Source organism: Poecile atricapillus, chromosome 7 (assembly GCF_030490865.1).
Source record: "Poecile atricapillus isolate bPoeAtr1 chromosome 7, bPoeAtr1.hap1, whole genome shotgun sequence".
Taxonomy (NCBI): domain Eukaryota; kingdom Metazoa; phylum Chordata; class Aves; order Passeriformes; family Paridae; genus Poecile; species Poecile atricapillus.
In genome coordinates, this window is record NC_081255.1 from 31,911,607 (window position 1) to 31,931,319 (window position 19,713).

The window sequence follows — 19,713 nt, forward strand, 5'->3', positions numbered from 1 at the left end:
TTTCTTCTGGACTGTGGGACTGCTGTGACATCTAGAGGTGCTCTGTAGTGAGTTTAGCACTGCCTGACTTCCCTGGCCTTGGCATTAATATGGAAATATGCTTGGCAGATAATTAGTGCTTTATTAATATTTGACATCAGGGCCTTTTGGCTGCCTTTTCCCTTTGGAAGACAAACCTTTTCCATAGGTAGTGTCGTGCCTGAGCAGCACCAGCAGCACATGGGACACAAGTTGTAGAAACCTGGGACAATGTCTGATCCCCAGCTGTTTGGTCATTGTTATTTCTTGAGTAACCCCCCATATTTTTCTAAAGACTAAGCCAAGAAGAAAGATTTTTGGAAGGGGATGGGATTAGGAAGAATTCAAAATAAACCAGAATGATTTCTTGTATGAAATAGTTAAAAAAGAAAATGGTTCATTTGAAACCACATAAAACCAAAGCCACTTAAGCACTGTGAAGTGGATTGAGGAATGTCTATACATTTGCTTGGGTTGTTTTGTTTTTGATTTTACAACCAGTTCTTCAAGTTTTGCAGCCCAAAATCCTTGTGTCAGATGCCAGAGAAACGATTCAGAACTGTTTTTTTGAAGGAATCCCTGTTCTGACCAGAGCTGGGCCTGATCATCTCTCCCTGCTTCTACTGTTTTTCCATACTTCAGGTACTGCAGTATCTCTGATCCCACTCATACTGGTACAAAATACTCCCCAGCAATTCATCTGAGATCTAAAATACTTCCACAGTATTTAATTGTGAATGGGAAAGTTACCTGCATACTACCAACCCCTGAGCACACAAAAAGTTCAACATATGAGGTAAAAATCTCATTTTTTAAATGTTTTTTTCTATAGATGTTTCATATCATACATGCATATGTACATGAACAATACAACAAAAAATCCAGGCAAAGAATTCCTAACCATACAGGAATTTAGCAAAAACCTGAAAACTCTCCAAATTACATTGTGCAATGCTTGATTTTGATTTCTTGGATTGCTATGAATGAGTCCAGAAAGAGAAATACCTTTCACTCACACTGCAATACCCAAAAAAACTCCCATGTTTCCATACAGAGACCCACTGCAGAACTGGGCATTTATTTCAGAGCACTTGCAGCCTTTCTTTATGCAGTGTGAATCTTAAACAGCAAAAAGAACGGTAAGGTGAGAAATGCAAGCGAGGTATTATTTATCTCACCCACCTCTGCAAAGCAGCTCTTAAAAAATAAGTTTTATATGGTGTAAATTACTGCACAAACCTTAACACAGTAGAATCACATCCAGGCAATCTCTGGACCTAATTCCCTCTTTCTCACTTAATCTGGGCTCGATGACAAGTAAATCCACTGCAGCACAATGAGTTACATCAGAAAACAGCCTGAGATGAAAATCAAGTTGTGTGAATCATCTGGGAATATTTTGCCCTTCCACAGCTCATCAAGGAGCTTCACAACCTGAACATCCAGTGCTCCTAAACACGGTAAAATCCTTTCACACTCCTGAGGCAATAAAGGGAACCAAACAACACAAACAAGGAGCAATTTAAGCCCTTACCAAGATTATGACCCAAAATTAATCTATTAAAAAGAGTTGTGTGGAAAACACCGTGTCATCAATAACATTTTACACCAGAAGGCCTGGCAGATGGAAAAGTTCAGAACCAGTTTAATCAGCAACGTGCCCGTCTCTCAATTTTATCTTCCCAGGTATCAACCTACATTCAGGAGGGGTTATACTCGTTCAAGCACACACAGTTTAATGATCAACCCACGCCTCTGCCTCCTCTAAAATGAAGAGGGGTATAAATAGATCAAGTTCTGCAACTCAGAGAAGCCACAGAGCACAAGCTATCACTGGGAGAAGTCTCTGCATCCTGAGCAGAGAACCAGGAGCAGGAACCATGAAGATCATTCCAGTTTTACTGTTCCTGGCCCCCCTGGCTCTCCCAGCTGGAGCTGACAAGGATTTTTTCTCTGTTGGTTCCGCCGGATCTCCCGAAACGAAATCGAAATTTGCGATGTTGGACGATGTCCGAATCCTGGCCAATGGACTCCTCCAGCTGGGCCACGGCCTCAAAGATTTTGTCCACAAGACCAAGGGCCAGATGAACGACATCTTTCAGAAACTCTACATTTTTGACAGGTCCTTTTACGAGCTCTCCCTGCAAACCAGCGAAATCAAGGAGGAAGAAGAACAGCTCCGGCAAACCACGGCCAGGCTGCAAATCAACAATGAGGAGATAAAGAACCTCTCACAGGAGATGAACCTGAAGATTGAAGACCTCATCCAAAACAAAATCCAGCTGCAGGAGCAAGTGTGGGGACTGGAGGACAAGGTCACCAAACTGGCCATTATCCAGCCTTTGGTGCAAGAGACAAAAGAAATTTCTTCACTCAAAGTAAGTGACTTGTGAAAGGCCCTGACACACTGAGCCAAAATACACTGTAATGCCATCATCAGTAATTGTGCAATAGAAGCTCATGCTTTCCCTTGCTCCTCACTGGAGTACTAGTCTGTATTTTGAAAAAGAAATCACTGTAATAACCTTAAAAAAATCGCTGTCTTACTCTGACACAGCCTTAATTTTGCAGTAAAATTCCCCAGCAAAATCAGTGAAAAATTGTGGAATTATAAAGCTCTGTACTATTTTCACTATTTATCTGCAAATCAATTTTAAGGAATTTTGTAATCACAACGATAAAAAAGTTTTGCAATCGGGAAAATGACGAGATTCCCAAGCTCATGGGCTTTTACATCACCAGCTCATCCCAAATCAATGCAGTGGGAACTGCCTGCTCAGTGCAGAATTAAATCTATTAGAGAGGGGAATTTACAGCACCTGTAGCACCTCCAGAACCAAAGAACCTTACAACTGTTAACAAAATTAATATGTTAATCATGGAAGTACTTAGTGGGTATAAGGTTTTCGATAGAAAAGGAAATATTAACTGTATTTTGTAGAAGTATAAAAAGGCCAAGCAATTTGTATGGGAAAATATTGGATGTTTGTGTCAAAGCAAAAGGATGAATCCTGATCTCTCAAATCCCAAGCTGATACCCTAAATGCTGGGAATTTTTCCCTTTTTTGATCACTGCCATATATCTAGTTTGAACCAAGGGCAGATTCCACAGAACGTAATTGTTCTGGATGTGAAAATGGAAGGAAAGGAGCAATTTTAAAAAAAAGAGTCTACATATCTGCCAGTACTTTGTCTCAAAAAAATGGGTGTTTGCTCCACAAGCAAAGGAATTTTTCAATTTAGAGGCAAAGCAGGCAAACCTCTGGAGCTGGACTTTGATGATCCTTGTGGGTCCCTTCCAGCTAGGAATACTCAAGGATTCTCTGGAAAAGGAAGGGCAACGTTCAGTGGTTTGTGCCTCTCAAAACTGGCCCCAGGACAAGAGTTAGAGGCAGCACCACTGTTAAAGGTCTTCTGCTGCTCCTAACCCTGCTCCACCCTTCCCTCCCTGTCCTCAGGCTTTCATGGAGCAGCAGGACAACGACATCAAGCAGCTCCTCAAAACCGTGGAGGACCAGCACGTGCAGCTGGACAGGCAGCACAACCAGATCATGGAGCTGGAGGACAAGGTACAGGAACCACCCCTGCTTCTCCTTCCATCTCTCCTAACACTGAGGGAGCTGAGGGTCCAACCCTTGGGGTCAGGCACCCCTTGCTTGGTTTGGGGTGGAGAGGAAGGTGGGGACCATTTTGAGGTCCCTGTTTTGGGGAGAGGCTTCAGTGCTGCCAGGCAGGAGCTACGGCAAACAGCAGCTCTGAGATCTCAACACCAAGCTGCTGCATTTTCTGACTGCTAATTTGGGTTTTTTCCCCCTCTTATGTATCACATTGTTGTCCTTCCATTGCTCTGGAAGTCTCATTGCTTTCTACATCTTTATTAATTTCCAAAATCCACTCCCAGAGTGGAAGTCCAGCATGCATCACTGAAATACAGTAAAACCAACATGCTCAGATTTCATTTATTCTGAGAGGAAAATGCATTTCAGCGTAAGGAACTGTGGGTTCTGTCCTCCTTAGCTGTTGGTATTATTTGTCTAAGTGATGCCACCTGAGGAAATAAATTAAATCTGTTTGTCCATTAAGATGCACCACATGAGAAGGGGACATTTCCTCCCCTCATGAATCCTACCCTGTTGGAGCAGTGGCACAGTTGGCATTCCCACACCTAAAATCCACCAGAGTGGAGCTGAATTTATTTTTATGTGGTAAATTGGGTATTCTACAGGATTACACTTGCAAGAAAAATTATTCTCTGCATGACATTGTCTTGATCTATGAATCTCATCATTCCAGAGCCTTGGGAAATTAACAGTGTAATTATGGCTCTTCCAGCTAAACTACATCGAGCTCCAGGAACTGGAGAATTCCTTCATGGAGGAGCACCAGGAACCAGAGCCCATCCCCTCTGTTGTGCACAAGCCCACGGCTGGGACATACAGAGCTGATGGTGAGAGTCCATCTCTGAGACGTGGCTACAGCACATGCTGCCCTCCCAGGATCCTCTGGGACAGCCTTGGATTGGTTTTTAGGAGTCAAAGACTAAAAAGAAAAGATTTTTATTTGGGCTGCAGGAAGGAACTAGATTTCCTTCTTTGGAAAAAATGTCATTATCTATTTAGCACCACTCCAGCTGTACTTGTCCCTGGGGTGACACACAGCAACAATGTCCAAAAGTGCAGTAACAGGATCTATTCCCCTCTTGTAAACATGCTGTGACCATGCTTTTACCCACGCCTATCTTGTGAGAATGAACAGAGAACTCATTTACTTCACACTGGCTAATTATAAGATTTAGCAGTCCTTTCTTTGAAGTTGAAAGGCATTGATGAAGCATAGCAGTGGGCATGGTATTTTCTAGGAACTTCACAAGGGGTAGGAAAGCCCATTTGCCAGAGTCTAGTCTTAGGCCTTAGAAACTTTCCAAAATCCTCCAAATTGAAGCCCTGCCTAACTTAAAAACTGGACAGGCAGTCCAGCCTAGGTACACCTTGGCAGCTGCACTACTATGTCCAAAGCAGCCTGCCCATTCCATGACATTTATTGTAAAAATTACCAATAAGATCATTCCCATTTTTTCTCTTTAGCCCTCAGCTCAGCACTCCCCAAGCAGGATTTGTAACAGGCTGTTTGCTTCCCCAGGTGCTGCTGGTGACTGCACTGCTCTCTACCACACCGGGGTGCAGGCCAGTGGGGTCTACACTATTCAGCCCAATGGATCAGAAGCTTTCAATGTCTACTGTGAAATGAAATTTGGTAAGAGCTGTGCCAGCAACAGTCTGATTTTCACAGAAATATCTTCCTCTAAGCCAAACTTTGCCTCCTCGCAAAAACTTATGATTTATGTCTCCTCTTGATTTCTCTTAGTGGCCTGTCTGCTCTGAACTCAGGTTTCCCATATCCTGAAATCTCCTTATCACTGCTCTCATTCTTTACTCCCCTCTTGTTTATACTGAGGAAAGGACATTCAATCATGTGACATAAATTAAGGATATCCAAATCCCAAGCCTCTTTAGCTGTAAGTAATGAAAATGGCCATTATAAAAGCCATTATAGGGCAACCATGAATGCATTTCCCAAAGAAAAGCAAACAGCTAACAATTTGCTTTTAAAAAAATAAGATTTTGTTCATTAACAGGCTCTGTTTTAGACTGAGCTGTGCCAAACCAACTCAGAGAAGTGAGTCCTGGGACAGGATTCCTGTGCCACGTTAGGGTGGCTCAGCAGCCAGGAACACGATTGTCACGTCACCTACCCCATCTCCACCTTCCTAAGTAACCCAAGTTTGTTCCTTTTGCCACCAAGATCACCCACAGCTTGGCCATTGCCTCATTCCCTGCTTTCTCTGCACCCCCCAGAGCTGCTCTGTCCCACATCCCCTTCGTGCTGCCCTCAGAGGGCCGGGGCACACGCGGGGCCACCTCACGTGTTTGGATGGGCAAACAGAACTCACAGGGCTGCCCTCTGCAAAAAGCTCCTTTGCTTACATTTGGTGGAGCTGCTGAAGTGAGGGTGTCATGACCTGGGCTCAGGTCAGGAGAAGACCCCCCTGGAGCTGCAGCGTGGCCCCAACACCTCATCCCTGCCCCGGAGCTGTGCCAGCAGCCAGGTGCTATCAGCACAGAGCCTGACCCTCTGAGCCAATGTCTGGGGCTTTTCATATCTCTTCTTTATCAATTTCTCTGTCTCTCAGCCCTCATAAACAAGTGAAACCCAGTTAAGGCAGCCTAACAGAGTAATAATTCTGTGAGTGGAGTCACCCTGAGTGTGGCTGAGGACAATTGAGCGGCCCTGAGCTCTCTCCAGTTGGGCTCTCTTGAATTCCCTTCATGAAGAGTTTAATTAACTCAAAACGGGAGCACCCCACAGCACACCCAGGGACAGGTAATGAGGACAAGGCCAAGCTGTGACTTATTTCCCCTTTTCACAGGCACATCCTGGACTGTAATCCAGAAGAGAGTGGATGGATCATTGGATTTCAACCAAACTTGGGATGCCTACACAAATGGTTTTGGTGACCTCAATGGTAAATATCCCTTTTTTTAGTGTCTCTTGGTATCAACTGACTTGAGAAGCTGAATCTTCTTATGGAAAGGAAAGCAGACTAAACCTGCAAATAACAGCTGAATCATGAGATTCTCAAAGACATCCCTTCAAATGTGTGTTTAGAAGCTGAATCAAGGCCAGAAAGCTTTAAACACTATTTTATCAAGATTTTACTACTTATAAAAGCACCTCCCAAAGCCTTTCAAATATACACAAAGGCAAAACCTCATGAAGTTGCTGTCACCACTTTCTCTGAACCTTCCTGCAATCCTGTTACCTTTAAAACCACATCAATTTTTCCAGCCTCAGGAGAGCCCAAGGCTGTGTGTGCTCCCCTGAGCCAACACCTCAGGCTTCTCCAGAGTGGCCAATCCCCTCCACGGCTGGATAGGGTGAAGAAACACCCACGTTCCCCTGTTAATCATCAACTCCAAAGGATTTGTAGCACCAACTGCTGCCCAACAGCTTCCTCATCCAGGATATTTTCCTTGTTGTTCTCATACCAGATGAGTGACTTCTTGTTCAGGAAATATTCTGACTTTCTAAGCACAGCACAGATCTAAACTTCACCAAGGTGAGCAGTAATATTGACTTATTTCCACATCTTTTATAATAAAAAGCTGCTGTATCTCAGCCTTTGCCCCAGTTTTGGGACAGGAGCTCACAGCTGAGGTAAAACTTTCACCTGTAAAGTTTATCTGATCCTGTTGGATGCTTTTTAGTGTCTCCTTGAGTAGTCTGCCAGTTCCCAAATACTGCACTAAATGTTTTCAGTGTTGAGTTTTGCAGAGAATCTCACTGCTCTCAGCTCTGTCCTACTCAGTGCTCTGCTGCACCTTCTGAGGTGATAAAGTAAACCAGGTTACAGCTCCTAACCTGGAAATTAGGGAGTATTTTCTTCAAACATCTTGTTTTCTATGGCTTTAAATGCCAGCTGTGTGCATGGCACTCACATTCAGCCCCACTTTCTACATGTGGCAATTAACTGCGCTGATAATAAGCTACTTAATGAATATAATATATGAAACCAATTAAACTAATGATCAGAAATTCCAGCAAAAGAAAAATTCCCTTTGTAGGTGAGGGTGTTGACACCCCAGTTTGGTTCTGCAGCTCTTTCCTCCCAAAATGCAACAATTGCCATTAGGTTTTATGTATGTCACTCGCTTCATTTGTCACACACTTCCAATTACACACCTTTTAAATGTCCCCAGCTCCCTCTCACGTTTCACATGAGGTGGGAAACCTAAAGGGGGAAGCTCCAGTTCATTTAGAACTCTTGCTTTTATTGATCATCAGTGTGCAATTAAGCAGAGGTAAACAAAAAGAATGTAGCAGCAGACCTCTGCAAAGATCAACAGTCCCCAAGACTCAAATCACTGAATTAATTAAAGCAATTAATAAAGCCTTCTAAATACTGTATTTTCACACATGCTACCTGCAGGTTTATCCCTAAAATCAAATTCAGCATCTCTTTTCTCCAACTTTGCAGAGGAATTCTGGCTGGGCCTGAAGAAGATCTACTCCATCACCAAGCAGGGCAACTACCTGCTGCGGATCGAGCTGCAGGACTGGCGGGGGAACAGGAGGCACATCGAGTACAGCTTCAGCCTGGGGGGCCCCAGCACCAACTTCACCCTGCAGCTGTCCAGGATGTCTGGGAGCATTCCCAACGCGCTCCCGGAGCACGCGGAGCTGCGCTTCTCCACCGCAGACCGGGCTGGGGACACGGCCAGCGACTCCAACTGCCCCGAGAAGCACCTAGGTATGGTCCCCACGTGTATGGTAACTCCTCTGCTCCATGATCACCACATCATGGAATGGTTTGGCGTGGAAGGGAGCTTAAAGCTCATCCTGTTTCAACCCTGATGCCTTCCACTGTCCCCAGCTGCTCCAAGCCCTGTCCAGGGTGGCCTTGGACACTTCCAGGGATGCAGGGGAATCCACAGTCTCTCCAGACAACCTCTGCCAGCCCCTCACCACCCTCACAGGGAAGAATTTCTTCCCAATATCCCATCTAATCCTGCCCCCCTGTGCAAATAACCAACACCAGAAACAGAATGGGCAGCACAGGCTGAAATAACCCCCAGGATGAGATCCCAAACTCTGAAGCAAAGGGCTGTCCCTCCTCTGACACCTGGTCCGGTGTGGCAGCCACAGGTTGGATTGTTTGATAGCTTTCTGCAAAAAACCCAAAGACAAACTGACTTCTAACTCAGGCTACAACCCAAAAGTTAATAATGAGTGAGTTTCCACCCAAAGGCACATTTTAGCTGCTTGTCAAATACATTCAATATAATCACTCTCAAAAGAGCAAGAGATGCAAGGCTGAGGCCATTTCTCCTTGGAGATAACTTTGTTAAAGGGTTCTTAATTCTCTGATTTTCTAAAGCTTTTATGTTTGCCAGTTTAGAGCAGAAAGCAAACAACTGAAAGAGCAATTAAATTATTAAACCACGGGATACAAAAGTGTTCTTCAGCCACCTACTTCATGCAACAAACACTTTGTACATCATCCTAGGCATCCTTGAAAATTGTGGATGCCTGAAAGAATGCCAAGAGGGTCACCTTATGCCCAGGGAAGGGCCCCTCAGGACAAGGACATTGAAGGGCTGGAGAGTGTGCAGGGCAGGGAACGGAGCTGGGAAGGCTCTGGAGCCCCAGGAGGGGATGAGGGAGCTGGGAAAGGGGCTCAGCCTGGAGAAAAGGAGGCTCAGGGGGCCCTTCTGGCTCTGCACAACTCCCTGACAGGAGGGGACAGCTGGGGGATGTCGGGCTCTGCTCCCAGCAACAGGGACAGGAGGAGAGGAAATGGCCCCAAGTTACACCAGGGGAGACTTAGATTGATCATCAGGGAAAATTCCTTCACGGAAACAACTGTCCAGCTCTGGCACAACTGCCCAGGGTGATGGAATCCCCACCCCTGGAGGGATTTAAAATCCATGCAGATGTGGCATTTGGGGACATGGGGCAGTGGTGGCCTTGGCAGTGCTGGGGATGGTTGTACTCAGTGATTTTAGAGGACTTTCCCAACCCAAACAATTCAATGATTTGTGAATCCTGGGTAAATGCCAATACAGCTAAAATTTAGGGTCTAAAGCAGATTTATGTTACAAAGAGGAGCTGTTTACTCTGGCATAGAGCACAGACAGTGTCTGACACTCCCACGTTGCTCCTCAGGAGGCTGGTGGCACAGCGAGTGTGAGGAAACCAACCTGAACGGGAAATACGTCATGCCAAGGTCCAGGGGAAGGCTGGACAGAGGAAAAGGCTTATACTGGAAGCCTAAGAAAGGAAGATACTACCTGCTCAAGTCAACCAAAATAATGATCCACCCAACAGACTTAAAAATCTTTGACTGAGTGCTCAACCTGCTGCATTTTAACTCAGAACAAACACACTGAACTTTACTGCACCGAAGGACTTGATGCTACGTTTACCAACAGATGCCATGTCCCTGCCCCCATCCATCCCTGCATGGAATTTCTCCAAAACATAAACCTGAGGCATCTGAGACGGTCTTACAAAACAGTTGGTGAGTATTGTCATTCCCTCTAGCCCCAATGTCAACGTGCTGCAACTTTTCGTGGAGCTTTTCCCTCCCCAGGATGAAATTGTAATGCCTAGGAGCCAACCTGTCACATATTGGATAATACTGTTTGGGGGAATGGGTTTTCAGGCTGTGCATTCCTTTCTGGGCTGTGTAGTAAGGAAAACAAAAAGTGTTTTCTAGGAACAAAGGGCTGGCAAAACCCTACGGAAAACATTTAGAGGGAAAAAAAAAAAAAGTAATTTTGTTTCTTGAAGTAACTAATTGAATGTTTGGTTCATGTTTTTGTTGTGGAATGTTTTGGGAGCAATTGAAATTGGGTAATTCCTTGTTCTAGAGCTCTGGGTATTTCCAGACAATTTTCCAGGGGTGTAGCTGAGCCAATCCATCCACTCTGGAGCACTGTGCTCACACAGCTGCAGGTGTGTGCACACGGGCAGGCACAGCAGCCCTGCTCCTCGGGATCCCAGAGTAACTGCACAACTCAAAGTGAAAAGCCAACCTCCAAATTCACTGCAAGGAGGGAGAGCTCTGCTCTCCCCACCTGAAATGAATCAGAGCCAAGCCTTTGTGACCTTTCAGTCCAACCACCAAAGAAATTAAATAAACAACCAAGTGAGAACACAACAAAACACCTTTCACTTAGGGTCCAGCGGGGTCAAGGGTGCCAGCCCACAAACCCAGTAGGCACAACCCACGGCACAGGGCTGGTCCAGCTCCTGGGGACACTCACGTGTTGAACTTCAGCTGCAGAACACTGAGTGACAGCCTGGGGCTGGCCCTGGAAGTGCTGACTGACAAAGCCCCCAGTCCTGCAGTTCCCCTGAGTCATATTGACTTGTTTATCTTCCCCAACCCTTGTACAGTGTGGATTTTTTATCTCAGCACTTGCAGTCGCACAGGAAATGGTTTTGGTTGTGGTTTGTCAGCGTGAAACTCAGTGAACAGAATGTGTTAATTACAGAAATACTGCAAAAAAACAAAAATCCTTTTACTTCTCATGGGTTTGTAACAGAGATGAGATTGTGCAGTGTTGTTTATTTGTACTGGTTTACTGTAATGTTAAACTATCTGTCCAATAAATAAATAGACAAATAAATAAATGGCTGGAATTTTTTCCAAGTACAGGATACGGAACTTGACAAAACCCTTCTTGTAAACTTTGATTTGTGAAAACCTGGCTTGTACCTAAATTTAAATAAATTTGCTGTTTTTTTGAAATTACTCAGTTGATGAAGACAATTCCACTCAGACATGTAAGGTCTTCAAAGATAATGTGAAAAAGCTTTAAATTAATAATGGTACATAATGAAAAGAAATCTGGTCCCAGCCTGGGTTTTATTATAGAAAAGTTACTGTTTCCCAAGATATTTAGAGAAGTTTCCTATTTTGCAGGGCTTCAGAAGATTTTTTGTCAAGTATTGTAAACGAAGAAATTGCTTGGAAACCAAAATGGAAATAGGAACAAAGAGATTATGTTTTTTCTCTGTTTCTATCTCCCACTTTAAAGAAAAAAGGAAAAGTCACTGAAAGTGACATAAATTAATAAAATCAGTAGGAGAATGGTGACTCCAGCAAAGGAAAAACCCTACGTAAAACTGAAAAGAATTTAACCAAATTCCACCCCGAATTCTGGGAATGGAGAAACCTCTCCTGTGTTCTTATTCACAGCCAAGTTTGATGTTTGTCCCTGCCCAGCTGAGCCTTTTCTGCTGTGTCAGCCTGAACCCTTCCTGTGCCTCTGGCACAGCACCTCTGCCCATAAACCAAATTTTGCAACAACCCCGCTGATAAGGGAGGAATTTCTACACTTGCCAGTCTCGGGCCCTGAAAAGCAAAATGGATTTCACAACTCTGACCTGTATGTGGTGTTTGGGACGTAGACATCCCTGGCAGGGAACTCCAGGATTTCTCTTGTAGGTCTGACTCTGCTGTCTGGGTAAAGCTTGACTTGCAGCAGCTCTGGGGTTAGGCAGTAGTGGGGGTTCTCTGGAGCTGGAGATATGTCAATCTTCAACTGAGCTGAAAGAAGAAAGGGGTTTTATGAATTAATAAATAGAAATTAATTTTTAAAAGCATAACTGTGCTTTGTTTCTTCAGGTTAATATCCTATATATTCATTGACATCCTATCTATGAATTTAAGAAATCAACAAATTATAAATTACAGCTGAAGTGGATTTGTTAACAAGTATCAGTGGATCCAGCTGATGTCTAAGGCAACTGAGGGACCAGATAATAAGAGCCAACAGAAAATATGCATCTTAACAAGGCATAGATGCTTTTTTCATAGGAAAGCTGGGGAAATGCAGTCCAGATAATGCTCCTGTGAGGCCCAGCTGTTGTTACAAACAAAACTCCATCAGAGGAAAGGTTGAAAATCCCTGAGACTACAAACCAGAGGTGAATTGGGTGAACTGTTCACAACAATGAATGCTTGGAAGGTTGTGGTCACTGCCCAAGGCCTGGCAGACCAGATTCAGATTAATTTGCAGCAAGATAATTTTGCAAAGTTTTCTTAAAACCTAACCTGGCTGCAAGGCCAGATGAGAGCTGGGGAGATGATCCAAGGAAGAGGCAGGATTGCTGTCCCTGGAGAGTTTTAAAGAGCAGGTTAAGCAAATATTGTCAGGAATAGCACAGGTCAGGGACCAGCTTCACTGAGATGTGCCAGGGTTTCTATTTCCCTTTCTCAAACAGAGGTGGAGCCTGTTCCTATTAACCAGCAGTGGGAGCCAGGAGAGAGATCTCCTTTGGGATGGAGAGTGGGAAACAGAGGTTCCTGGGTTTGGAGTCTGCATCCTCCCCTCACAGACACCTCCCTCAGTGTGCCAGTGACAAACCTGCCCTGGAACACCTTCAGTGCTCCTGCTGTCCAGGGACTGTTCCCAGGGATTTCTTTGGGGGAGGAAATAACCAAATACCTGAACTTCTGAGCCCAGAAGGGCTGGCTGGATACCTGTGATGGGTCTGAGCCTGCGCAGCACCGAGGAGGGACGTCTCATGTCAGCCAGGAACTTGTACAGGTCCTCATCGCTCAGGCGATCCCCCTCCTGCTCAGGGTGCAAGATTTGGTTACCCAAACAACCCTCCAGGGCTGCCAGAGAGTGAACAAACCCTCTCATCCCACAGGCTCTTCCCTCTCACATCAAACTGCCTCTGCCCAGAACAAGGTGTTAACATTAACATGTTAAATTACACTTCATTTCTCCATCCTTTCCCCTTCCTTCGTCCCTTATTAATCATCCTGACAGCTGCAGGAACTTTTAATTGAAAGCCTTTTCTCTCCCCATCAATATTATCTTTTTCCAAACTGGAAATGGCTCCTGAAAGATTTCCCAAAAATACTCATTTTTTAGCAAAAGTAATAGTTTGAAAAAGTATCTGTCATTCAGGAGGTGATCCTAGTTCCTTCTCTTCTGCCTTTCCCTTGGGATGAGCCCAGAACAGCATTATTTTTCAGGAAAAGTAGGAAATGCAAGGAGTGTTTCTTCCTTGTGCTCATTCTAATAGCTCAGAGTTTTGCTAACTTTGGAAATATTACAGAAAATGGGACTCTGCCACCCAAAAGCAGAAGATACCTGATTCTGAAGGTAAGAAATCACAATATTAAAAAAAAAAAGCAAATGAAAGGTGAAAAACACTGGGTAGTGTTCAAATAATTATACTTAACAGGAAAAAAGAAAGATACAAAAATCTGAAATTTAATATCTTAAATTAATGTTTGGCAGTTTTTAAAGGACAAATTAAATAAAATTAGCTGCTTCAAAGTAAAAATAACCTCAACAAAGTAAATAAATACATGCTTTTGTAAATTATTACTAACTTAGAGACCAGTTTTTTCTTAACTAGAAGTGACATTAAGCAAATCTTAAAGAAAATTTTCAGCTCTTTACTTTTTGCTAAGCTGAACTATAAAAATTTGCTCCCTTTAATCATGTTTTCCACTCCTCAGGAAAATCCCAAGCTCTGGCTAAGAGGAGCTGCCACTCAGCAGAGCAGCATCAGAAGCAGAATGCTTTGTTTTCCTCAGGGATCCCTGGATGTGTCCAGGATGCCAACCTTAAATCCCTCTGAGGAACTGAATTCACTACTACCAGAATTAATATATTATGCAATATATAACTGAAAAGAGAGTAGGTTTAGGTTAAATATTAGGGAAAAATTGTTCCCTAGGAGGGTGGGGAGGCCCTGGAATAGAATTTCCAGAGGAGCTGCGGCTGCCCCTGGATCCCTGGAAGTGCCCAAGGTGATTTTGGAGCAACCTGGGCTAGAGGAAGGTGTCCCTGCCATGGGAGGGGTGGCACTGGATGGGCTCTAAGCTCCCTTCCAGCCCAAACCAGTCTGTTATCCCCTGATAACTGAGATATACAGAACAAACCCACTGAATGCTGCTCAAAGATTCCCTGCAATTGGGGAACAGAAATCAAGCGCATCACAAATTAACCACTCGGTGACCTCACATGATCCAGTCCTTCTGGCCAACAAGTAACTCCTTAGGGAGACATTTTCATGCCATACCTGTTTGAAGAAGTTGGTCACTGTCAGGGTGGCTGGTCTGAAGCTGCTCAGGTTGCAAGCCTCGTCCCCACTCGTGGTCCTCTCCAAGGAACGCCGCCCCACGATGCTGGAATTCCGCCTCTCCGACCACGACCCTTTACGTTCTGCAAAATACAGCGGTGAGAAGAAAAGGAATTAGGAAATAAAGCAGAAAAATTACAGTCCAAGAGATTACTTTTGTTCCAAGCAGGACTGTTTTCACAGGAGGAGAGGGAACGATGCCATGAGGTGACAGAAGAGGTGGTTACGCTCAGGCAATCCCACTCTGGAGGCTGTGGAGCACAGCTGAATCCTGCTCCCCTCCCAGCCACCTCACCCCAGTGCCTTATTCTGTTATAAAAGTCTTTATCATGCTGAGATTTATGTATTTCCCTTGCTCTGAAAGATGATGAAGTTGGCAGTTTTGGGGATGCTGAAGAGCAGTTTCGGATGAGCTATGCGGCTCACAAAGATTAATCCACTCCTTTGGAAAATGTTCATCAGCCTGTAATGCTCCCTCAGTCTCACAAGCCTGGTTTTAAATAATATAACAGATGGTTTGCTTGTAAAATCCTTGAAAGATAAATCCATTTGTTATCATGGACTTTTCTGTTTTAGTTCAGCCATGACCCCAGACCATCAGGGCAGGGGGAGGAAAGCCATAAAAGGAGCAACAGCAGCTACAGGATATGAAGCAAAACCTCTGGATTTGCCCACATTCCCTCCTGCAGATACCAAGCCCCGTACCTCCTGTGCCAACTTCAACTTCTGTGGAATCTCTTTCCAAGCTGCCAGCACTGCTCACAATGTTCATGAGGTGAATGGCTGTCCAGGCAAAAGGCATCCGGTACTTCCCGAGTCTTTGGCAAAACTGTTCTGCCTGGCCTTTCAGTTTTTCCAGCTTCTCCTTGTTCTGTGAAGAAAATATTCATTGCAAGAGGTTAAAAGGAATGGGACAGGATCAGAGGTTTATTTAGCAAAATCAGTGAGGAGTGATGGGGTCTTTTCTAACTCCCAGTGGTTGTGTTTCAGTAGCAGCTTCCAGAGGAGGATCACCAAGTGCTGGGAAAATGCAACTTCTGCTTCCCAGAAGAGGCCACCAGAGGACAGTCAGAACAGTCTTTTATGCTCTTCACCCTCCTGAACAACCTGTCAAACCCCAGTGAGCTCATCTGCCCACTCCTCCTTCAAGAAAATCTGAAGTTTCCCCCATGAAGTCTGAAAGGGCCTTTCCTAACGTCACTTTATGCAGCAGGTGCTCAGATCATCTGGAGTTGTGTGGGAAACTCAAACCATTCCCCAAATTAGTATCATACTCATTCTGTCAAGGAAAAAAAAGGGAATAAATGAGGATTTTTTCATAGCTCTGCATATTTAAGAGCAATCTTTAGAGCTTCAAGGAGGAAATATTTTATTAAGAGGTTGATTAAAATTAACAAAGCATCCAAGCTTTTGAAAAAGCCTTAATGGAGAGGCTGGGATCACAGGAAGGGCTGGAACCTCTGCTTTGCCCTTCACCCTCATTGTTACCCTTTGATCTCCACCTGCCTCAACCCAACTGCACACAAAATTAGGAAGCATTTTTGAGATTCTTTTAGAACCAGGCAGAAGTGATGGGGTTAAAGCTGCAAAAGCAGTGGAAAAGTGGAAATTTTTACTGCAAATTCCCATCAAAGGCTGCCTTCCCTTGACCCAGCTGATCCTTTGGGATAGGGAATCACAGATGACTGAGTTTGATGGGATCCACAAATCTCCCCTGACAGCCACAAAAACTGCTGACCTTTAACTACTCCCCCCCAATAAGGCATCAAGACTCAAAGGTCTTTGGCTCTTTTTTGGCCTTTAGAATGGGATTAGATTCTTAATTAAAAACTGATCCCTTTAAAGACAGGAAGAGTATCAACCATCCAAGGCAAAAGCAAATACGTTGAATTTTTTATCAAAACACCCAAAAAATTCTTACCTTTGCTGCATCAGATTCTTTAAAAATCATATAAGGCTCTGCACACTCCCCAATATCTCCCTGCTGTAAAACTTTTTCCAGCTGAGAAGGGAAAATGAACCATTATAAGGACACATATCCAGCAAGGATTAATAAATTGAACAAGCATAAGGAAGCAAATAATTCTTTCACAAGAGCTGAAGCCTTGTGAGTCCTGGCATTTCCTGCAGAACTTTCACACTGCCTGTGAACTGAAAATATGTCTTGAACTCCCCTTTTGGCCACAGGATGATTCTTATCCAGAGTCCAGCCAAAAATCTTGACTCAAACACCCACCTGAACGGGCAACATTTGTGCACCCATTGAATCAAAGGAAAGAACAGAGAAAAACTTTTTATCTTTGTGCACTTTATCCCAAGAGTGACCAATGCTGCATTTTATTTCAGTTCTGGATCTCTCTTAGCAATTTCAGCCCATAAATACATCTGAAAATCTGACTATGGGGCATGTATCCCTTTTGAAATGAGAAGCAGATCAACAGATATTTTGAAATTATTGGTATTTATCTGTCATTTTAAGGAGTCAGCACATGTTTTATATGAAAAGAAAGGTCAAGCCCCAGAAAACTAATCCATATCATCAAGCAAACTTGTGCTCTTTCCAGTTTCAGTGCACTGAACCAGTTGTTACAAAGGAACTTATGGGAGAATACTTGAAATAAAGCAGCACTGTTCACACTTTTGGAAACAGAATTATTATTTTATCATAAATAAAAACCAGGAGACTACAATAATTTCAATTTCTCTGGTATTTCTTACCTTTATTACTAGAAAGACATCTTGGGATGGGTAGGTGATAGAAAAGATGGCAGATCTGGCCAGGGTGGAAATAGCAGCAGGGGGGACATGAGGCCGAAGCATTCCCTTCATTTGCTCAGAGTTTAAATCAAAGTAGAAATTCTCTGAAATCTAAGGAAAAAATGGGATAGTTTCAAGCATTAGTTATATATATATATATTTTATTTTTGTAAATTCTTCATGAACAATTTAAAATTGTTTTAAAATACATGTCAAATGCTCTTCATTTCAAACCATGTATGAAAAGGAAAAAAAAAAAGCCTTTTTGATTAAGAAATCAAGGCAGGACAGTGAGAAACAAAATGGAGGAAACACCACAAACTAGCCATAAAATTTCCTCCAATCCCTTTAAGGTATGTAACTCCATCACAGGATTAGAAATTACCATTGTTAGATGAACTGAAAAGACCAAAATATCAGAATAGAAACAGAAAAAAGGAAAAATACCCCTTGAAAGACAGACACTGAGCTTTCTACCCTGAAACACCAAATCCTTGACTGCAAAGCTTGAGAGCCAAAAAAGATGTGAGCAGGCTACCAACAGCAGAGGTCACTAAAGAACTTACTACGTTAGAGCCAAAAAAAAAAAAAAGGAGTAATGAGATGATAAAACTGGCTTATGAAATGTGATTTAAATATTAAACAAAGTTCACATAATATTCCACATACTCTCATCTACATAACTTAAATCTCAATGCATTAAATTCAAGTCTTAAAGAGATAAATGTCAAAATGCATATTTTTAACATTTTTCTCTCCACTACTGCTAATATCTTGAATAAGGAAAACTAAGAGACTCTTTAAATATTAAATACAGAACATAAATAGGTGGATAAATGTATTTTGCATTCCCTATAACTTAGATCTTGAAAAGATTCCTCAGTTTTGTTTTGATTTTAGCAATTTTAGCATATGTGACTTTCTCATGCATTACTGAAGTGTTGCTTGGACCTATGCCATGCTGAATCACCAAAAAGAGATTAAGAAAGTCATAAAAACCTAATCTAAATAAAAGGTTTCAGTTACCTAAGTTCTCTCTGGGGAAGAGACTTTTGAAAGCCCAAATTGGACTATATATATGTATATATATATTCAGATTTCAGGCACTCACATATTAAATTATATTTTTAGAAAAGTGGTTATACCTCAACTGCTTTACCAAGGAGAACACACAAGATGGTTCATGAAATGCCTTCATCATTCTTCCAACCTCTATGTCACTGTCCTCTTAAGCTTTGCCACCAGAATTAACTCCTCCATTTTTGTCTTTAAATTTCAGTGGAAATGTCACACTCAAGTAATTACAAACCTACCTTCTTCTTTTCTTTAACATCATACAAAGCCAAACTTGCAAAAATGGGCTCAATTTCTATTTCAAATCTTGAAAGAAAGAAACACAAAATCAGTTGACTTGCATTTTGTCAGAAGGAATCCCAAACCCTCCCTGGGTGATGGGAACTGAGATGTCAGGAACAGCTGAGCCAGCCCAAGGGCTGCTCCTGCTCCAAAGGGATCTTCTTTCCCAATTTCCACCCCATTCCTGTCCTGGTTTCTGCCACCACAACCATCTGCTCCCTTGGCTTTTAGAAGGTCCATTTTAACTCGCTGAAAGCCAAGCAAAGCAGCCCAAAAGCTTCCTCAAAGGGAGAGGAATTGTTAATTGGGATAACTGGAGCTCTCAGCTCCCCTGATTCCCTGGAGAAGCCACTTTCCTGTGGCTAAGTGGCCAAGTGCTCCTCTCAGCACTACTGGACACCTATTTTGGCAATTTTCAACAGCCAACTGTTATCAGAAAACACCAAACACTCCCTTAGCAAGGTGCCAGCTTTTCACAGTGACTGTTATCCAGTGTTTATGCAAATTTCAACTCCCAACAAGAACACTGACCCACCAAACAAAGCTGAACTTATTGTTAGAACACCTGGGGAGTTAAAGAAATTCAAAACCATTCAAAACCTGTCTCTGCTGCACAGTGAGCAGGGGCTGAAATGCCATTTCATTTCTTGTCTGCACAGCCTCCCCATAGAATTCATGCCCAATCCACCCTGGGATCCCCTCCACATCCAGCCCTTGCAGAGAGCTCTCAGCTCCAGCCTGGAACTCCTTCTTCCAACAAGGACAACACCACCAAACAGGTGTTTTCTACAGTTTTGCAACAAAGCTGAGATTAACCTGGAAATGACCCTGCTTAGGTCATCTGAGCCTTCTCCCTGGGGACAATGTCCTTGTTTTGTGCCACTGAGATGGCACAATCTTGGATTACAT

At 43.3% G+C, this 19,713-nt stretch overlaps 2 protein-coding genes across 11 annotated transcripts in view; one reads left to right on the forward strand and one right to left on the reverse strand.

Annotated features, from left to right (window-relative positions):
* Positions 1-19,713, reverse strand: part of DOCK7 (dedicator of cytokinesis 7) — a 92,136-nt gene that overhangs the window by 45,922 nt on the left and 26,501 nt on the right. For all 10 annotated transcript variants that reach the window (XM_058842153.1, XM_058842152.1, XM_058842148.1 and 7 more), the window contains exons 8-14: positions 18,762-18,828; positions 17,410-17,559; positions 16,613-16,693; positions 15,397-15,562; positions 14,632-14,774; positions 13,070-13,163; positions 11,971-12,133 (exon numbers count right to left, since the gene is read on the reverse strand). In XM_058842153.1, coding sequence (XP_058698136.1) covers positions 11,971-12,133; positions 13,070-13,163; positions 14,632-14,774; positions 15,397-15,562; positions 16,613-16,693; positions 17,410-17,559; positions 18,762-18,828 — 864 coding nt within the window. The remainder of the gene's footprint in view (positions 1-11,970; positions 12,134-13,069; positions 13,164-14,631; positions 14,775-15,396; positions 15,563-16,612; positions 16,694-17,409; positions 17,560-18,761; positions 18,829-19,713) is intronic.
* ANGPTL3 (angiopoietin like 3) lies at positions 1,815-10,414 on the forward strand. Its single transcript, XM_058842157.1, has 7 exons — positions 1,815-2,396; positions 3,477-3,587; positions 4,351-4,465; positions 5,158-5,271; positions 6,446-6,541; positions 8,054-8,326; positions 9,742-10,414. Exons 1-7 carry the CDS (start codon positions 1,899-1,901, stop codon positions 9,921-9,923), a joined length of 1,389 nt encoding a protein of 462 aa, XP_058698140.1. The 5' UTR covers positions 1,815-1,898; the 3' UTR covers positions 9,924-10,414.